Here is a 17,737-nt window from a genome sequence, read left to right on the forward strand (position 1 = left end):
TGGGGACCACGTCTCAGCTGTGCTGCTCCTCTGAGCTGACCTCAGTTTTGCTGTAGTTGGTGCCCGGGCTGTGTCTCAGAGGCAAGGGCTTCGCAAGGGAACTGCAGCTGCCCTTTAGAAGGTATATCTTAAAATGCAATTTAAATATCATCACCAGCCTTACTTTGGGGGCTTTGGAGACTCAAGACTAACAAGTGCCAGAAGTGCCTGACTTGTGAGCTCCTAGGCAAGACAGCGCCTGTGTCCCCCCACCCCAGATGGGCAGGAGCTCACCTCGGGCCAAGCTCCCCCAAGCAGAAGAGCTGGTGCTGCCTCTCCAGCCGTAGCAGAGAGTGGGATGGGACTGGGACATGGGCTCACACGTGGCTGGTGGAAGAGCCTCTCTTCTCCCCCCACCCTGCCGCACTCTGCTTGGCCGGGATTTTTCTATCTCCTTTTCTCAGCAAGCAAAACAAGCAGCCGCCCAGGCCTTTGGGAAACGGTGCACATGGCCGATTTCTGCTGATGTTTAAAATGTGCTGCTTAGCTCCCACATGTGCGGGGCTCCTTTCTGCTGCCAGCCTTCAGCCCTGGTGCCAAAGTCTGCCCAGCACCCTTTCCCCCCCCACTGTCATCTCTGTTGCCTTGAAGAGGTTGAGCTGCTGGGCTCTCTCCCTGTAAGGCACATCTTCCCCACTGCCGCTCCTATATGAAGCTCCACGGTTCTTCTGGGCTCTTTCAGATTATTCACTTCCAAATATGCTGTGGTGTCCTGCAACTGCTCTAGTGCTGGACACAGACAGCACAACCCTCCTGCCCCCCATTTCTGCTCAGGAGCTTTTCTGGCTGCAGGGCTGCACCCAGCTCGCTCCCATCCTGAGGCTTCCCAGCAGAAATCCCCCTGCTCTGCAAGGGCTCCCTCTTTACTTTTGGAGACATGGCACTTAACTGGCTTTTTAACCCATTCAGCGTTTGCTGGCTTCATTTTTAAATCAATCTTGTTGCTTAACCAAAATGTCAGGCAGGACCAAACCCAGTGTCTTGCAGAAGTCGGAGTGCAGTGGGAGTGCTGCCTTCTCCCGGCACGGAGAGCTGAGGGACAACCCCATGGGCACGGGGTCCTTCCCGCTCCCTGCCTGACCCCTGCCCAGACCCACGCAGCTGCAGAAGTGCTAGGAACACATAACTTTTTTCTCAAGAGTCTGAGTTTGGCGGGAGGTGTCCATCCCACCACAGCTCTCCTACCTTCCCCCAGTGCTGTGGTTACTGAAGCGATGGAGGAGGGATGGGGGAGATGGGCAAAGGAAGAAGGCAGGGAAGGAGAAATGAAATGCAAATAAATGCAATATCTGCCAAAATGCCATCCTCAAAGTAATATATCAAAGTCTAGGTGCAGGCAGTAAATTCTTGACAGTATTAGGCTAGAAAGATGGAAGTTTTTCCTTCCTGAAGTGCTTTCATATGTGACTGTTTTCTCCAAAACTCTGTCATTTTCCAGATGTTGACTGTGCTAAATTAGTATTGCACATCAGATCACTTGTTTTCTAGAAGAGGAAAAGCAGGCAACACTGCATCTGGACCTTGGCCAAACCACTGGAATGATGCCACACCAACAGTTACCAGATGGGGGCTGGTTCAAGAAAGCCAAGATGGGTATTAATGGGTTATTAATATTTTATAAGATCTGTTGGGCTGGAGGGCAAAATCCTTGAGGATCCGTATGAGGCTTGATCTTCCATATTTTCACTAGCGAGTCAGTATAGGAAGGAGGGGTGCGTTGGTGCCATTTGCTAATGAGACAAAACCAAGAGGGTTTGGAAATACAGAAGAGTAAAGAAACTGGGCAATCTTGAAGGCAGGAGGGATGGAGACAGGATGAAATGCAGGGCTTAGCAGCAGGAATTGCTGCAGCAGGCAGGGAGCTCCTCAGCCAGCTGGGACCAGGGAAAGGCCTGAGCCATTGCTCCAGCAGGAAAAAAGCAGATCTGATATGAAGGTCTACAGGGCAAATTGGTTCAGCAAAAATATTCATGAAGGACAACAGCAAGGCAGCAGTGGGCCACAGCTGGACTCCAAGAGACATTTTCAGTCACAGCACGAGAGATGTGTTTTAATGGGAAGGAGGCAGAGAGGGCTGTAGGAGAACAGGGACCTGGTCATGGCTGCTGCAACCTGCCAGAGGCAGATGGTTCCTCACAAATACCCCAGGGGCACCAGGAGGAAAAGGACTCTCATTTCAGCAGCTGGGCTGTAGCCTGGACCTATGGAGGGACTAACTCAGGGGACTGATCCCAAAGATAATACACACCCACTATTTAGGCAGTCCCAACTGGCAGAGACCCACCATGACTCTGCTGCCATCAAGGCTTGGGGGGAGAAATGTAAGTGCACTTGTAAAACCCCTCAGAGCGATGAGTATTATTTTCCCACCATGTCAAATCCAGGCATCCAGCTAAGGGCGGAAAAACCATCACACGTGGATCTCTTCACCAGGGCTCCTCAAAAATGTCTTGCAAGGGGCTGGTGGACGATGGGGGAAGAGAACCCAAGGTGAGCACCTGGGAGAGATTCATCCTGCAACCACACCCCAGTGCAAGGCATGCAACACTCGTTTGGTAAGAGTAAGGTGTTGGGAAGCAGAAGCCATCCCTCTGTCCTGCAGAGCATCAGGTACTTACCACCACCGAGGCTCCCCCAGGCTCTCCTGATGCCCACGTGCCCCCAACAGCAGCTGGCACCCACCCACCATGCTGTGCCATGCCAACAGATACCCCAGCCCTGTCTCTGCTATGGGGCATAGTCTGCTCCAGCCTCAGGACCACCCAAATGGGGCCTGGTTAGCACCCATGGTCAGAAATCCCCCCTCCCTGCTGCTTCTTCCCTCAGCTCAGCCAAGGGAGATGCTCCGGGGGTCTCACATCAGCCTTCACAGTCGCTGCCGCAGCCACTGAAAGCAGCTATCTCCAGCCTCCGGCAGTTTGGAGATGCAAGTAATCATTCTGGAGCAATTATCAGCTTACTCTCTTGGAGGAGTTCACTGGTGAGAAGTCACTGGCAGCTAATTACTCCAATTACTTCCTGACACACAGAGCCTGGGCACCCAGGGCTCTCTGCAGCAGCACAGAGCACTGCTCCCTCCCCAGGGCACCCACTGCCCTGGATCCCCTCCTCAGGGATCACGTGGGGCACGCTGAGGTGGATGGGTGGTGGTGAGATCCCACCAGCACCGAGGACAAGGAGCTAAGTGTTTTCTTAAGAGATGCCCAGCTGGCTCAGCACTGCTCCACCGGGGCGGCCCCATCCCACGCCTGGGACACCACAGGACAACCCTGAGCATCCCTTTTTTCTGCAGGTTGGTGCCAAGGAAAGCTCAGCAGGGCTTCCTAGAATAGGTCCCCCTCTGCTTTGAAGGTTGGTGGTGAGTGAAGGCAGACTGCACCTGGGGCAGGACTGGGCTACAGCCAGCAGTGAGAAGTCCAAGACATACTGAAGAAAGAAAAACAAGTTATTAGCAAGCAAGGTGTGAAGAGGAAGCATTATTGCATATCAACTCCTAACAAGGTCACTGAAGTTCCTAATCCCCCTGCAAAGGCCTGAGGGTAAAAAAAGACAAGACTCATCCCTGCATTAGATCCAGCCTTGGGGGCTGATGTTGTCGGTGCAGGACTCAAGAGGCTCTCCCCTCGCGTTTGTAGGGTGCTCTGACTCCCCACAGCTTTGTGGGAAATAAGAGCAGGTACTGCAGTTGTCATCCCCCTCCTCAGCAGTGGCTACCAGCTCCAGACCCCCTACAGCTCAGTCCTGCTGGCAGGCACTGCAGGGGACCTCTCTTTTTGGAGACCCCCCAGCAGAGCTTGGGCAGGCAGGGACCCCCACAGCCCTGCACCCCAAGATGCTGGCAGGGCAGAGGTGCAAACAGCTGGTTTCAGTCTCCCAGTACAATACCACCACTTCAGAGCAGGACCACTCACTGACATCCCAGACATTGCCACCACAGCCCTGCTGCCACAGAGCTGTGCCCACTGTGTGTCCCCAGCCTTGCATCCAATCTGTGAGCCAAGTCCTAGTCTTTCACCAGGGAGAGCACGGCCCCTGCGAGGCCTCCAGAGCACCACCAAGCAGATGGTCCCCACCAGGTCCTAGGAAGCAGGGATAGAGGTAAGCACAGGCTCTCCTCACCCACAAGCCAGTTTTAGAAATCAGACAGGGAGGGGAAAGCCTTGCCCAGAAATCACATAACCAAGAGTGAGAAACCGCACCAGACTAGGAGTGGAAAAGTCTTTATTGCTTTGGTTTCTTACAAGTGAGATATATGCATCTAGGCTTGCTGCAAGGAGACACCCACGCATTCGGCTTGCAGCACAGCACAGGGGATGCAGGGACACTGGGCACACAAGGTTTGGTCTCCCTGCCTTTTCCCTGGTGCCTGGGAAGAGACACCCTAGGAAAGTAAGGCAGCCGCCAGCTGTGAGAGTAAAGGATTCTGTAAAAGGTTATTGCTGCAAGATCAGAAAGGTCAGGGACAGCTTCTCTGGAGCCTGCAAAGGACACCAGCTCCTAGCCCAGCGTTCCCAGCAGACAGACTCCAGTAGGGACACAAACAAGTCCCCTCCTCTACCAACCCCTGTTCCCTCTAGGTAAGATCAGGGCAGCCAGAGGCAGGTATTAAGGGCTGGAAAGCCAAGGTGGTATTGGTGTGACCCCAAGTGAAGCTTTTATTCTCCTTTGCTGGGAAGAGCCCAGATCAAAGCTCCCATAAAGCTGAGCACTACCCAAGCCCCTCCTCACCTGCAGCTGAGCCAGCACTGCTCTGCTCACTGAGGGGATGCTGGGCACCTCCACGCTTGTCCTGCACATCCACATTACTCATTCAAGTACCTGGGACAGAGAGACCCTCACATCCTGCATCTCAAGAGACCCGGCAGCATCTCATGACACTGGGACAGTACTGCCTCCCTTGCTCACCCTCTGAGCATGAAGAGAAGACAACCCCCTGGCCCCTCTCCTTTGGGGCAGCTCAGACCAATGCCTTCTCCTTCCACTCCTCCCGTCTCCAGGAACGGGCACTGCACAGACGCTCCCATACCCGATTGAACCACACAGAAAAGAAAACCAGAGACTAGGAACAAAACAAAACCAAACCAGAACAAAAGTTAGATCAGGGCCCCAGCCCGGACACCCCAAAGATGCACATCAGCAGAGGAGCTGTGGCCAAGCCAGCTGGCAACCGGTGCTCAGGCATCCACGAGCGTCAGCCCATCATGCAGGGCGCGCTTCCACATGTAGTAGGTGGAACGTGCCGTGAGCGGGAAGCGGGCACTGAACTCCTTGTAGGTGGGGAAGGTCTTCGACTCAAAGCGCTGCTGCAGGAAAAGCTTGGCCTGTGCCTTGAACTGGGCAGTGGCAATCACATCCATCACGAACATCCGGCTGTTGGCTCTCTCCGACATGGCATAGCCTGAAATGGTGGCGTTGTACGGCGTGGCTGGCACTGGCTTATCTAGGTGCTTGGTGACTGCCTCCATGTGGCACTGGGGCTTGAGGCCTGGCTCTGCTCTTGAAGGCACCAAGGAAGCCGCCCGGTTCAATGGCCGGCCAGAGCTGGTCCAGGGCAGGCGATGCTGCCCGAGGGCCCGGCCACTGCCCTTCCAAAACCAGTAGGCTGTGGAGGAGAGAGATGGGTAGCGCAGGCGGTACTTGCAGAACGGCAGCCGCCATTGCTGGACCTGCCTCCTGGCCACATCTCGCAGCTGCTTTCTCCAGCACAGAGAGGGCTTGAGCTGCAGGAGGCTCCTGGGTGCTGGCTGGTCTCCATTCAGCCTTTTCTTAACAGGCACACTGCTTGGCTTCAACTGCAGGAATGGCTTTCCTATTGCTAGAGGTTTCTGGTTATCCAAGGGAGACTGAGGGGGTTTGAAGTTGGGGTTTTCCTTGATTGCTTTTCTTCGCCAGTTGTAGTAAGTGGACCTGGAGATGCCAGGGAAGCTGCGCTTGAAGCACCTGTAAGGTACCAGAGTGTTCATGGAAATGCATTTCTCCAGGTAGGATTTGGCTCCTTGCATGAAGATTCCTGTTTGGATGGGGTCTAGGGAAGGGCTTGGGGATCTTAAGCTCCCCCTTGAATTTGCTGGCTCATCCACATCAGCCTTTCTTGGGACATCCCTGTGAAGCTCCTGCAATCCGTGGGCCTCAGCCAGAGCAGAAGCATCACCATTGACCATGCTCTGCATCTCATGCTTCCAGGCATAGTACGTGGATCGGGAAATTTCTGGAAACATTTGTCGGAAGTGCTGGAGGGGGATTATATTGCCCTCCTGAAAGCAGGACTGGAGGAAATGTTTAGCTGCAAACCTGGCAGCTGCTTTCTGCCGGTATTCACGAGACTGACGCTTCCAGCGGTAGAAGGTGCTCTTGGTAATGCTGTAGCGGTCACGCAGGTTGGAGTAGGTCAGCTGGGGGTCACTGTTCAGCAGCTCAAGGGTCTTCATGGGCTGGACAGGAGGCTCTGGCGAAGGCATTGTGGGTTCTAGCTCTTCCAGGCCAACCACAGCCACAAAGTACTGCGCTTTGAAGACCTGCCGGGAGAGCTGCTGCCCTGACCACATGATGTGGAGCGTGGAGGTTCGTGGGCCACACTTCCTGGGCCGGATGAGCCGATTGAAATAGGGACGGATCTTCAAGTTGCTCATGGGGTAGATGGAGTAGATGTTACACTGCAGTACTGAGGCAAGAGCATAGACGTGCCACATGTTGGCAAAGGTGCCAGGAAAACAGGTAGCTTTGATATCAGCATCGAAGATGGCCTCCAGGATAGCCATGGGGAGGCTGGTCATCTCTGGGGTCTCCTCAGTGCAGAGGGAGTAGCGGGCAGCCTGTAGCATCACCTTGGAGTCAATCATGCCATTCAAGTAGTATTGCTTGTGCAGTAGCATCTCCACCACCGTACGCACCTGCAGCTCCATGCTGAAACTGGAGTTGCCCCAGAGCAGCACACTGGCAGCCTCAAAGAGGCGGTTCCCCTCACCTTTGCAAACCAGAGGCAGCATGTTACTTGGGGCATCCTCAGGATAGAGGCTCCTGGCTACCCGGTCAACCTCCAGCTCCTCTTCAAACTGCCTCCCACAATAGCCAGGTAGTGAGAAAGATGACAGGGTCCTCTCTGCCTCCAGCGCAGCACTGGTGAGGCCCTCCAGACCAAAGCATTCGGTGGCTTCCTGCAGCTCCTGCAGCACAGACTGCACCAGCTGGTGCCGCTGGATCATCCTGATGGATGACAAAAAGAAAGAAGTCACTGGAGATGAAGGCAGTACATGCTCCAAACTGCTAGGGGCCTGGCCTCCACATCCAGCTCTTCCTCCAAGGACAGGATGGGGGAAGAGGGTAGAGGAAAGGCCACTGCTCACCCCTCCACCCACACTCCCAAGGACAAAGGAAGAAGCCTGGGTCCACAGGCAGATCTGGGACAGGGACACAGGCTCAGATTGCTCTCCAGTGACCTCCTGTGGGCAGCACACGTGGCATGCAGCCTCCAGATACTTGTCTAGGTTAAACTAAGGAGCGACTGCATCCATTGGGGCAGGAAGCCAGGTCACCTCCTAGCCCTGCATGCCTGGCTTTGCACCCAGCCTCAGCCCTGCACTTGTCTCCCCCACCAGTAGCTCCATCCCCTTCATTTTACCACACTGCTACCAGTGGCCAGAGAAAAGAGAGCCTCAAAGGCAAAACATTTGTCATCTCTGTGAGATTTCAGGGGTGTGAAAGGTTCAAGCCCAACAGAAGCAGAGGCAAGGAGCTTGCCCCCTCCCTCAGATTGGGGCACTGCAGCTGAATCCATTGCATGCACCGAAAACTGCTGTCACAGAACCTGGGATGGGAAGAAGAGCAGGAGCCAGCTCAAGCCACGGTTACTGCTGCCTGCGCTGACACTAGATGTCACTTGCTGCTCAGCAGACATACATCATCAGCCAAGGAGGCTTCTCCTAGAGAAGCTACCAGGCAGGAGGCAACCCAAAAGTGCAAAGGGAACATGGAGCACTAGGTGGGTAGTTCAGAGGCTGTATGGAGCCCTCTTCCCTGCCTGAGCCTGTCCCAGTCCTGTCCTTCCTTCCTCCCTCCACATGCCAGTTCCCACTCAGGCAATCCGAAAGGTCAAACCTGCATTCCCCCCCTTTGTCAGCTTTTTGACACCTACGTGGCTCTGCCCCCACCACTCCAGGAGCTTTCATGACAACTGCACAGTCGTTACCCCGTGATCCAGCTCCATCAGTGCAACTCTCTTCAGCACCTTTTCACCACCACCCAGCTCAGATCCTTCACACCCATCAGCCCAGTCTCTCCCTCTTGAGCCAGTTTTCTCCCAGGGGCCACAACACTTCACTCAACTAGGGAACCCAAGCTTGTCCATTTTCTCCCAAGGACCATTCACATGCCACCCCTGACATGTAGGGCATCACTCTGCAGTCTACTCAATTCACATTCCAGTAGGAGCCCACCTTCTCACAACACTTCACAGGTGTCACTACACACTCACAGCTCAATTGGGAAACACCAGAGCCAGGCAGGAAAAGCAGCAGCTCTGCAGTAAAGCAGATGTCCTGCCCGACTGCTCCCAGTTCTCAACCTTATCTGCAGCAGGGCTATTATTGTCATAGCATCTACAGCCCCTGGCCATGACCAAACAGCAAACAAAACAAGGTGCCACAGAATCACACAGCCACGTCCCAGCTACTTCATCACAGGGAGTCTCCATGCTGCTGCTGCCCCTTGCCTTTAATCCAGCCACAGCTAGTCACCAAATCAACTCCCTTCCCTTGCTTCAAGCTCCTCCACAGTCTCCTGCATGTCAGAGGCCAGGGCTCTCTCTTACAGCTGCTTCCACAGCTGTGGGGCATCAGGTATCAGAGAAAATGCAGGAGAATGCACACAGCTGTGAAACAGGGGAGATAAACTTGTCCTAAAATTCTGGTCCAAGCAAGTACAGGGTTGTCACTTTGGGTCAAATCTGTATTGCTGTTCTCCTGGAAGTTTATAGAAATTTTGACTAAGCCTGTGGCAAATGTGTGCTTGAGGAGCTGAAGCAAAGGTGTCCCTCAGGAAAGCCGCAGGGCTGGCAGAACCCAAGTCCTCCTTCTCTGTGGCCTGCCAGACCCTTTCAGGGCCAGCCACTTCCCCCTGCAGCAGCCGCCACCTCCCCTCTCAGCCCCCACAGCCCAGCCCAGCACTCCCCACCAGCAGAGCCAGGAAAGGCCAAACAAGCTTTTCCCCTGGAGGGGGTGAGGAGCTGACATAGGCTAGGGACCATCAGCAACAATCCTGGTCTTTATGGGCTAGTGGGTGCTTCCCACCCCCTTATAGCTTGGGGGGAGAGGGAGGGCAAGAGGGAGAGCTGGAGGCACAGAACTTAATCCTTTTCTTCAGTGCTACCCCCACAGCCTCAATGTCATGGCCAGCCCCTGCTGCCCCCGAGCAACAGGACCTTGAAAGCAATCCTAAGGCAAAACCCACAGCTGAAACAGCAGAGATGAGCTCCTGGCGCAGGGTGGAGAGGGGCTCAGGTAAACCAGAAGCAGAAGTCAGCCAAGCTGAGGGCTTGGGTTCCTCACCAGATCAAACCCAGCAGCTCTCAACACAGAGGACCTGCTGCAAAGGGAACATTTTTCCCACACACACCCCCAGCAAAGCCAGCTGAACACGACAGACAAGTGCTCCCTAAACTGCCTCAGCACCAAGAGGTAACCAAGGGAGCTTTTCTACCCTGATAAAGGAGGTTTTACCTAACCTGGCCACTTTTGCATTGTAATAGATAAGCAAACGCTTGCAGATCACGTTCCCTCACCTAAACTGATGGGCTGGTGGCATCCAGTAGTGCAAGTTCCCCCAGCCAGCCCCAAAAACACTCCAGCCAGCAGGAATCCAGGACGCCTCAGCCCCTGCCACCCTGCCTGGCCCGGGACTGCCGGCACCCTGCAGGAACAGGGGTGTCCATGCACCCAGCTGGGTTAGGTGGCTCGCTTCCCAGCCCCAGCTGCAGGCTCAGGCCACCCCAGCAGTAAAGGCTCTCCTTTGAGAGGAGGAGGTTTGAACCACCGTAACCACACAACAGAAGCACAGACATGGTAGTCTCCAGGAGCTGTCTAGGCTAGAAGTATCACCACAGTAGAAATCCCAGGGGGTTTCTGGTGGGTGAGCAGCACCGACAGCCCAGGCAGCAGGAGAAGCCTGCTCCATCTGCCAACGCCCACGTCTCCACCCAAGCCCAGAAACAGGGCAACGCTCGCCTTGCGAGAGAGAAAAGCCACGGACCCGCCTTCACCTAGGCCAAAGCACTACAGCTAAGCCTGGTTTTAGCCGTCCCTCGGGCAGGGGCACTGATCGCTCGAGTGCGAGCGGTGCCTGACAGCCGCCTCCAGCCCCGTCCACCCGTGAGCGCGCACCCGCGGCAGCCTCCACGGCCGCTCACGCCTCTCCCGAACACGGCGGAGGCAGCTCCGTGCGGCCGCCCCCGAGACGGGGACAGACCTGCGCCCCGGGTGGGAGCACAGCCGGCCGCTCCCCTCGCCTGGGAGACAAAGGGACGAACAGCCCCGGGGCGGGGGAAAGGTCGCCGCTGCCCGGGCAGCCGCCGAGCAGGGACCGAGGGCAGGGCGGGACGGGGCGCCCGCCCGCCCGCCGGGGGAAGGTGCCCGCCGCAGCGGAGCAGCCCACGGGGTCACGGTTAGGGAGGGACGGCGGGAAGCGGCAGCCCCGACGGCGCCCGCCCCAGCTCCACACTCACCTGACTCCGCGGGTCGCACCCCACCCGCGCCCTGAGCCGCCCCGCACCTTTAAGGGCGGCGGCAGGAAGCGGCGCGGACCCGCCGCCGCCGCCGCCCCGGTGCCAGCCCCGCAGTGACCCTCGGGAGCTGGCGGCCGCGTGCGGCGCCGGGCCGAGCCGGGCCGGGCCGGGCCGCCCCTCCCCGCCTGCCCCCTCCCTCCCCGCCCCCGCCAGGAAGCGGGCCATCCCCGCGGCCCCGGCCCAGATGAAAGCGGAGCGGGCCGGGGGTCACTTCCAAAGCTAAAGTGATAATGGCCATTGTCCCGCCGCCGCCGCGCTTAAAGGGCCCGCCGCCTCCCGCCGCCCTGCCCCACTGTGCCACGGTGCTCCCCGGCACTCTGCCGCCCCAGAGCATCCTCCTGCCCCATACCCATCCCGGGCCTGCAGCCCCATGGCGGGCGACTGAGCTCACTGAGGCTGCAGAGTGGGAGGTGGGTGCCTCATGTTCCACGTGGAGCAGGCAGGTCCTGAGTGGGTGTCACTGCAGCCCATGGGGCTGGTAGAGCCCGTGTGTGTCTGCCACCTCTCCTTGCTCACTCCCGCCCAGGCCATGGTCCTTCCTCCCGGCTGTTAGCTAGGAGATAGTTACTCTTTCCTCTCACCACGCTAAGTGGCACCCATCCTTCCCCCAGCAAGGCAAGGCTGGTGGGACCCCAAACTCGTAGGGCTGAGGAAGCTCAGCTGTGCTGCCCTTCAAAACCTCGTTTGTCTGTGAGAGGCACCCACATGACGGCAGCCTTTTCCCCGCCCTTGGCTCGGGCAGCCTCCTGGACAGGCTTGCGTCCGCCTGCCCATGCCTGGACCCTCCACAGAGCAGCCTTCCTCCCCGCTATCTCTGCCCCGCTGCCTCCCCAGCCTAATCTCAGGGCCGAGGTCCCCCTCCTTAACTCCTGCTCGCACAATGGGTTCATCCCGTCCCTCGGGCATCACGTGAGGCTGTGCAAACAGTGTGCACGCCAGGCATCTCGCTCTAGCATTACTAAGCTGCCAACACCAGCTCCACCCCGCATCCTCTTCACAAGTCCAGAACCCCTAGAGCTTCCTCCAGGACCTGCCTCATCCCAAGCTACACCACCCTGAAACGGGTCCCCGAGGAGCCCATCTCCTGTTGGGTGTGAGGGCTAGGTGTGTTTTAATGACAGGGGGCACAGCTTGGTCAACAGGGAAGAGCTGGGCTCTTCACCAACTGGTCTCGGTGCTTCGTGTCCCCTTGTCTTGTGCAGCTCCAGCTGCAGGCAGCGTCTGGTTTCCTCTCCACAGCTGGCCCTTGGGGACCAGCCTGAGACCTGCTGCAACGCCACCACCCAGTGAGGGGCACAAAGTAACTCCCAGTGTCAGAGATGGCAAGGGGTTCCTTCCCTACATGCCACCACCCATGGGGAACCTCATTGTGGCACTCATTTCTGCCACAGTGTTTGGCAATGAGAGAGCAGGAGGGCTTGTGGAGACACCACGTATGGGATTCTTGTGCAATTCGGGAAGAAAACTAAACATGGACCTTTCAAACAGGGAAAATGTGCCCAGCTCCCTCTCCTGCTGCCCTCCCTTCCACATTAGTCCGGGAGCAAGCATCGCAGCACACATCAAGGCACAACTTCGCTGCCCTGTGTCCTACTTCCCTCAGGAGCACATACCCCAGAGCATTTTTTCCCACTTCTCTTGTCTCCTATCCGAGCCCAGGAGCATGGGGGAGAGGCCAGTGAGGAGGGTTTGACAGGAGGAACGGGCTCCGTGGAAGCTGTGGGCTGGCTGCTTATGAGTCCTCCCAGCCTCAGCTAGGAGCCACCACCCCAGCTGACACTGAACCCCGGCCTTCAGTGCTCACAGGGGTCACTCTCACTGGACACAGAAGAGCTACAGCACAAGTAAGAGAGACCTAAACTATCCCCTGGTGAGGTTTTTTTCCCCCTCAGGCAACCTTCGTATCTCCAAAGCAAGCTCCACTCTCGCTATCAACCTGGCCAGTCCTGGATCTTTTCCCCAGCAGGCTGGTGTTCATATCCGCAGCTGCTGAGCTCCCCTTCTCATCCTTCACCCTTTTAACTTCCTTGGTTGCAAATGCAAAGCGGTGCTCACAGGGCAGTGAGACACTGGTAAATGCCGGAGTCAGCAGGGTCAGTGATTAACATAGGAGCTGGAAAACACACAAAGAGACAGCCTGGGCAGTTCTGTTATGCAGATGACTGCACACACCGGCTTCCAGCATATAAACAAGTAGTTAGCATTTTTCTGTTCCTTGGAGGAGTTCGGTGGGGGACCAGAGTGCTCCCTGCTTTGGTGCAGGATGCTTCAGCATGACAGTAGGCTGTGGAGACCTTTGCAGTTTAGTTCAGGCTGCCAGAAGCTTTTCTGCCTGTTGCGCTTTAACCTACCTGCTGCAGCCCATCCTCTCTCAGACAAAGCCCAGAACAAAGGTGCAGAGATGTCCAGCTGTGCGTGGGTCTCAGGGCACCATGTTTCCAGCCACACTGGAAGGCAGGTTTTACTGCTCCAAATTTGGGTATGGAGTCTTCTCCCAGGTCAAGAGCAACCTCCACATTCAGCAGATAAAATTCTCGTTGGTTTGAACCTCATGAGGAAGGGTGTCCCAAGGACTTGGTGGTGGGTTCTGGTATAAGGTAGGGCTTCCTCTGGCTCTGTCACTGGAATGTAACAATCCTGACAGTGCCACACGTGGGGACAACATTCAAACAGTTATTCTCCCCAGCAGGAAAGGTCCCCAGTCCCACCTCCACTCCCACCTAGGGGACCTCCAGGAGTGGAGGGAGTCAGAGCACCTTACCCACTGCAGTCCATGGGTGGACCAGAGGAGACTATTCAGATAGGATGGGATATGGCTGAAACACCTGGGGCAGTCAAATGCCGTTCGGGGTGGGTCAGACTGTGGACCGGTTGCCAAAACCACCTCTGGAATGGTGGTTGACCCAAACCATTCTGTGATCCATCTATGATCAATAGATGGGGTAAATTGACATGTTCATCCCCTTAAAGCCATTGCCAGAGCCCTGGCTTCTGTTTTTCCCATCTTTCTCCCTCCAGAGCACTGCAAAATCCAAATCCAAGTGCTGTCACCCCTCTGGGGAGTCAGGGGACTGCTGAGAGGGTGGCAGAACTGAGAGCATGGGGGCATCCAAGAGGGTCCTAAGTGTCTGCTGTCTTAGCTGGTTTTCTCCCCTGTATCTGGCATTGCTCCAAGAGGAAAGAGCAATGAGCAGAGCTTCCAGCCTGAGTTGGCAACAGAAAGAGGATTGCTGCAGCTGCAGTCTGCCCAACAGTCTTAGGGGGAAGGAAGGTCAAGTAGTTCTGGTGTCACTATGCCCAACAGGGACCTGGAAAATATGGAGTCTGCCCCCATTTTTGTAGTAACTTGTTCAAACTGAATGACAGAAGTCCTGTTTGGGGGTTCACGTTGTTTGGTACTTCTCATTCCCAACCCTGAAACCATCTCTGAACCCATTGCCTTGCGCCTGTGCTGGAACCCTTCAAGGGATGCTCAGATAGACAGACTGCTGGGCTCTGCGGAAAGGTCCTGTGAGGCACCCTCCTGTCTGTGCATGCCCCGGGATGATGCTGGGCACCAGCAGACAGAAGATTTTGTTCAGTTCTGCTCACGTCACACTGAGAGGAGGAGTGACCAACTACAGGGAATTTACAGCCAGGAGCAACAGAGCTGGAATGATTGAATTATAGGAGATGATGCAAGGAGCAAAATCTATTTAGTGGTGCAGAAGTGAGAACTGGCAGGCAGGGACATGCAAGTGCATCAACCTCAGCCAGCAAGAGCAGTTAAGAGGGGTGACTTCAGCTGTGTGACTGAGGATGGAGGGACGGCACAGAGGGCAAAAGAATGTGGCCTGAACTTTAGGATAGCTTGGCGGCAAGGCCCAGCCAGGAGTTTCATCTCCCAAGGGAAGTGGGGAGCTGGCCTGGGCACTAAGTCCCATCTTGGACAAGAGATTGGGCACCCCTAAGGCTCTCCCACACCCTGTCATCCTCTTCCTCTGCAGTGACTCAGAGCTCGGGGTCGTTCCCCTTCCTCCAGCACCCCTCAGTGCCACCTCGTTCCCACCCCATACAGAACACTCAGGGTCCCCCATTGCTATTCTCCTCTCTCCAACTTAAGATCCCTCCTTGTGGGCTCAGGGGACTTCAGTGCTGTCCCCTGAGAGTCACCCAGAGTACCCTGGCTGCCTCCCAGTTCATCTTCTGGGTGGTGTTCAGGACTGACCAGCCTAATGCACCAGGAGTGCACAGGAGAGCCAGGTCTGCCTGTCCCCTGCCCTGGGGTAGCAGAGCCCTGACAGTAGGTCCCATCTCTAATTCTCCTCTGCTCAGCTCAGGGCTCTTTTCCATTCTGCCTTCTGTCCAGCTGGGCTCCCTCTTCCTCCCCGCTCTCTGAGATGGGAGGGAAGGTTTGAACTTGGCCCGAGCACTGTGCCTTTGCTCCCCAAGGCTCCCCGAGGCTCCCGGGCACACAGGAGGGAATTCAACGTGAAACACCAAGAGCAGTACCACAGCGCTGGGTGAAGACTGGGACTCTTGGCCTCATCCTGGGGTCCCGGCCGTAGGTGGGAGGGATGGGGGAGAGCGGGAACTCCAGGAGATTCAAAGTCAAGATCAAAGCGTTTCCCTCTGAAGCCTTAACACTCTCCTTCCCTCCCACTTGCACATAAAAGCACTCTGCCCTCAGCAGGCTCTCTGCTGGGGAGGGTGGGTGGAGGAGGGGGCTGCTTTCCCCCTTGCTTTTCCTGTGTTACTAATAACTCTTCCCAGAGGTGAAACGGTGAAAATCCTTCCACCCCTCCTCCCTCATGCCTGCTTCTTGCCCAGATCCAAAGGGCCCGAAGCCATTTCCATGACTGTGAGTTCATGGCAGACCTGGCCTGCTTTGGGGTGTTACCAGCCGATACCAGCACGGGGGAGATGCAGCGAGCAAAGCCTTTGAAGTGTACAGTGGAAAGACACTGTTAGAGGCAAAGCACAAGGAAGGAGGATTGAAAAGAAAGCAGAGCAGTTTGGCCCACAGGAGGGGGAAAGGCTAATTAAGGCACAGAGCGGAGGAGGAAAAGGCAGAATCATTAAGATATCACAGCAGGAGCCAGTGGTGCGGCTCCAGGGAGATTTAAGCCACTCTGAGCCTGGCCTCTGCTGTTTGCTCCCCCTTGGTTCTCCATTCCCACCCTCTGCTTTGGGGTGGCACAGGAGTGTGGGGGACTCTATCAGTCAGTTCAGGTTGCTGATCTAGCTGAAAATGAGTTGGTTTAGTTCATACCCTAACACAGAGCTGAAACTCAGGATGGGAGTTTCCATTACCCCTTCCTTACTAATGATCAGAGAGAAGGCTAAAGCTTGCAAGTGATCCCAAATTGAAGCAGCTGCGAGCTCCGGTGAGGATGGGCACATACCAAGAGGCTGGAGACTGGAAATATGGGCAAACCCCAGCAGATTCAATTTTGGAAAGCCGGGGAAGGCGATATTCTTCCAGCAGTGCTTCATTACGCAACATTGCACAAACCCAGCAGCATTAGCAAAGACCTGGGATGGGAAACCCGAGGGAAAGCAAGCCGCGGAGTCAAGGCTGCAGTTCTGTGTTTCCTTCGGTGGTCAGGGCAGCAAGCTGCTTGTTTCAGGGAGCGCCCAGGGCCACCTACACCCCAAAGGCACTGAAAGATAGTTTTGTCAGGCTGCTCCTTACATCCCAGCTACAGGCCAGCAGGCAGAGAGGGGCCAAAGGGAAGTGGCAGCACAGGGGGGCAGTGGGGACCGCCGGCAGGCAGGGGCTGGGAGGCCGGGGGTGCGGGAGGATCTGGATGGGGGCTTCCCCCACGGTCCCGGGCAGGGGGAAAATGCATGGGAGAGCAGGCAGGGGAGGACGGGGGATGGGATGTTTCACACCTAGCAAGCAGGAGCAAATGGGGCTCGGGTTAAACACCGCAAGGAATTAACTTGCACTGCCACGAGGAGCCCGGTAGTTAGCTAGCCGTGCCCGGCTCACCCTTCCCTGGATCCACAGCAGACTGTTTAGTGATGGGTTAGCAATGTGGAGGGGTTTTTTTGGGGTCTGTAGCTAGTCAGGGAGCTGAGATATGGCCCTGCAGTGTAAACAGAGGCATACAACCCTGTCCGAGTTGTGATTCCCCAATCCTTTCCCAAGCCCTGCCCCCAGGCACACTCTGAAATGGCCGTGCTGTTTGCTGGGGGAGAAACGTGAGAAGTAGAGCCAGAGTGCTGTAAAAGATGTAAATGTTTCGGTGCTGAGAGCAGCCCTGAGTGTCTAGGGCATAGCCTCAGTGGGGGGATGGAGAGACACCGAAAAGGCACTTCTCTATTGTTCGTGATCTTGGCTGCCTTAGGAGGGGTCCCAGGAAAAATCCAGGAGCCGATTCACTAAAGGGAGCTCACAGCATGTTCTTTATCAGGTGGTGGTCATGGGGTGACAGGGACAGGACAAAGGGCAGGGAGGAGGAGGAGGAGGTAGGAGGAAGGATTTGGGATAGACAATTGTGGGCATCTCATCTCTGTGTCAGATCCCCTGGTTCCCTTGGTGCTGGGAAGCCGTTTCATCAGCAGGGGAGGGAAGGGGAGGAAGATCCCTTCACCATAAGGTGGGTGAGGGAGCAAAGGAGTCAGTTCAGTCCCGGTAACCACTGACAAGGTGACACACACAATTGCCACAGCTGCAATACTGCACCCTGAGAGGATGTGACTACCTAGGAGCAACCGTCACCCAGGTCTGATGCAACAGCTGAGAAAAAAACCCGATCCTTTTAACATAAAAATTAGTCATCGTTGAGGTCAGGTTTTCAGAGGGCTGATCTCTGCCCTCTGGAGCTTAACCTTTAGGTATGACTGATAGCATTGTGAATTCCAGCAGTAAAAGAGCTGAGCGAAGGGAGATGAGGGCAAGGAGAAAGGGAGACCGCTTAGGGACAGGGCCATTTGCTA

At 56.0% G+C, this 17,737-nt stretch overlaps 3 protein-coding genes across 3 annotated transcripts in view; all 3 read right to left on the reverse strand.

The window, feature by feature from the left end:
• FCF1 (FCF1 rRNA-processing protein) overlaps nt 1–17,737 on the reverse strand; it is a 290,016-nt gene that overhangs the window by 194,142 nt on the left and 78,137 nt on the right. The window lies entirely within an intron of this gene.
• The window catches only part of NPC2 (NPC intracellular cholesterol transporter 2), a 215,457-nt gene that overhangs the window by 64,947 nt on the left and 132,773 nt on the right, over nt 1–17,737 (reverse strand). The gene's annotated exons all lie outside the window — the stretch shown is intronic.
• Nucleotides 4,717–10,837, reverse strand: VRTN (vertebrae development associated). Its single transcript, XM_075753066.1, has 2 exons — nt 10,754–10,837; nt 4,717–7,242 (listed from the first exon to the last, which is right to left on the reverse strand). The coding sequence occupies exon 2, from the start codon at nt 7,239–7,241 to the stop codon at nt 5,214–5,216; it is 2,028 nt and encodes a 675-aa protein (XP_075609181.1). The 5' UTR covers nt 7,242; nt 10,754–10,837; the 3' UTR covers nt 4,717–5,213.

The sequence above is a fragment of the Balearica regulorum genome, chromosome 5 (assembly GCF_011004875.1).
Source record: "Balearica regulorum gibbericeps isolate bBalReg1 chromosome 5, bBalReg1.pri, whole genome shotgun sequence".
NCBI classification, from domain to species: domain Eukaryota; kingdom Metazoa; phylum Chordata; class Aves; order Gruiformes; family Gruidae; genus Balearica; species Balearica regulorum.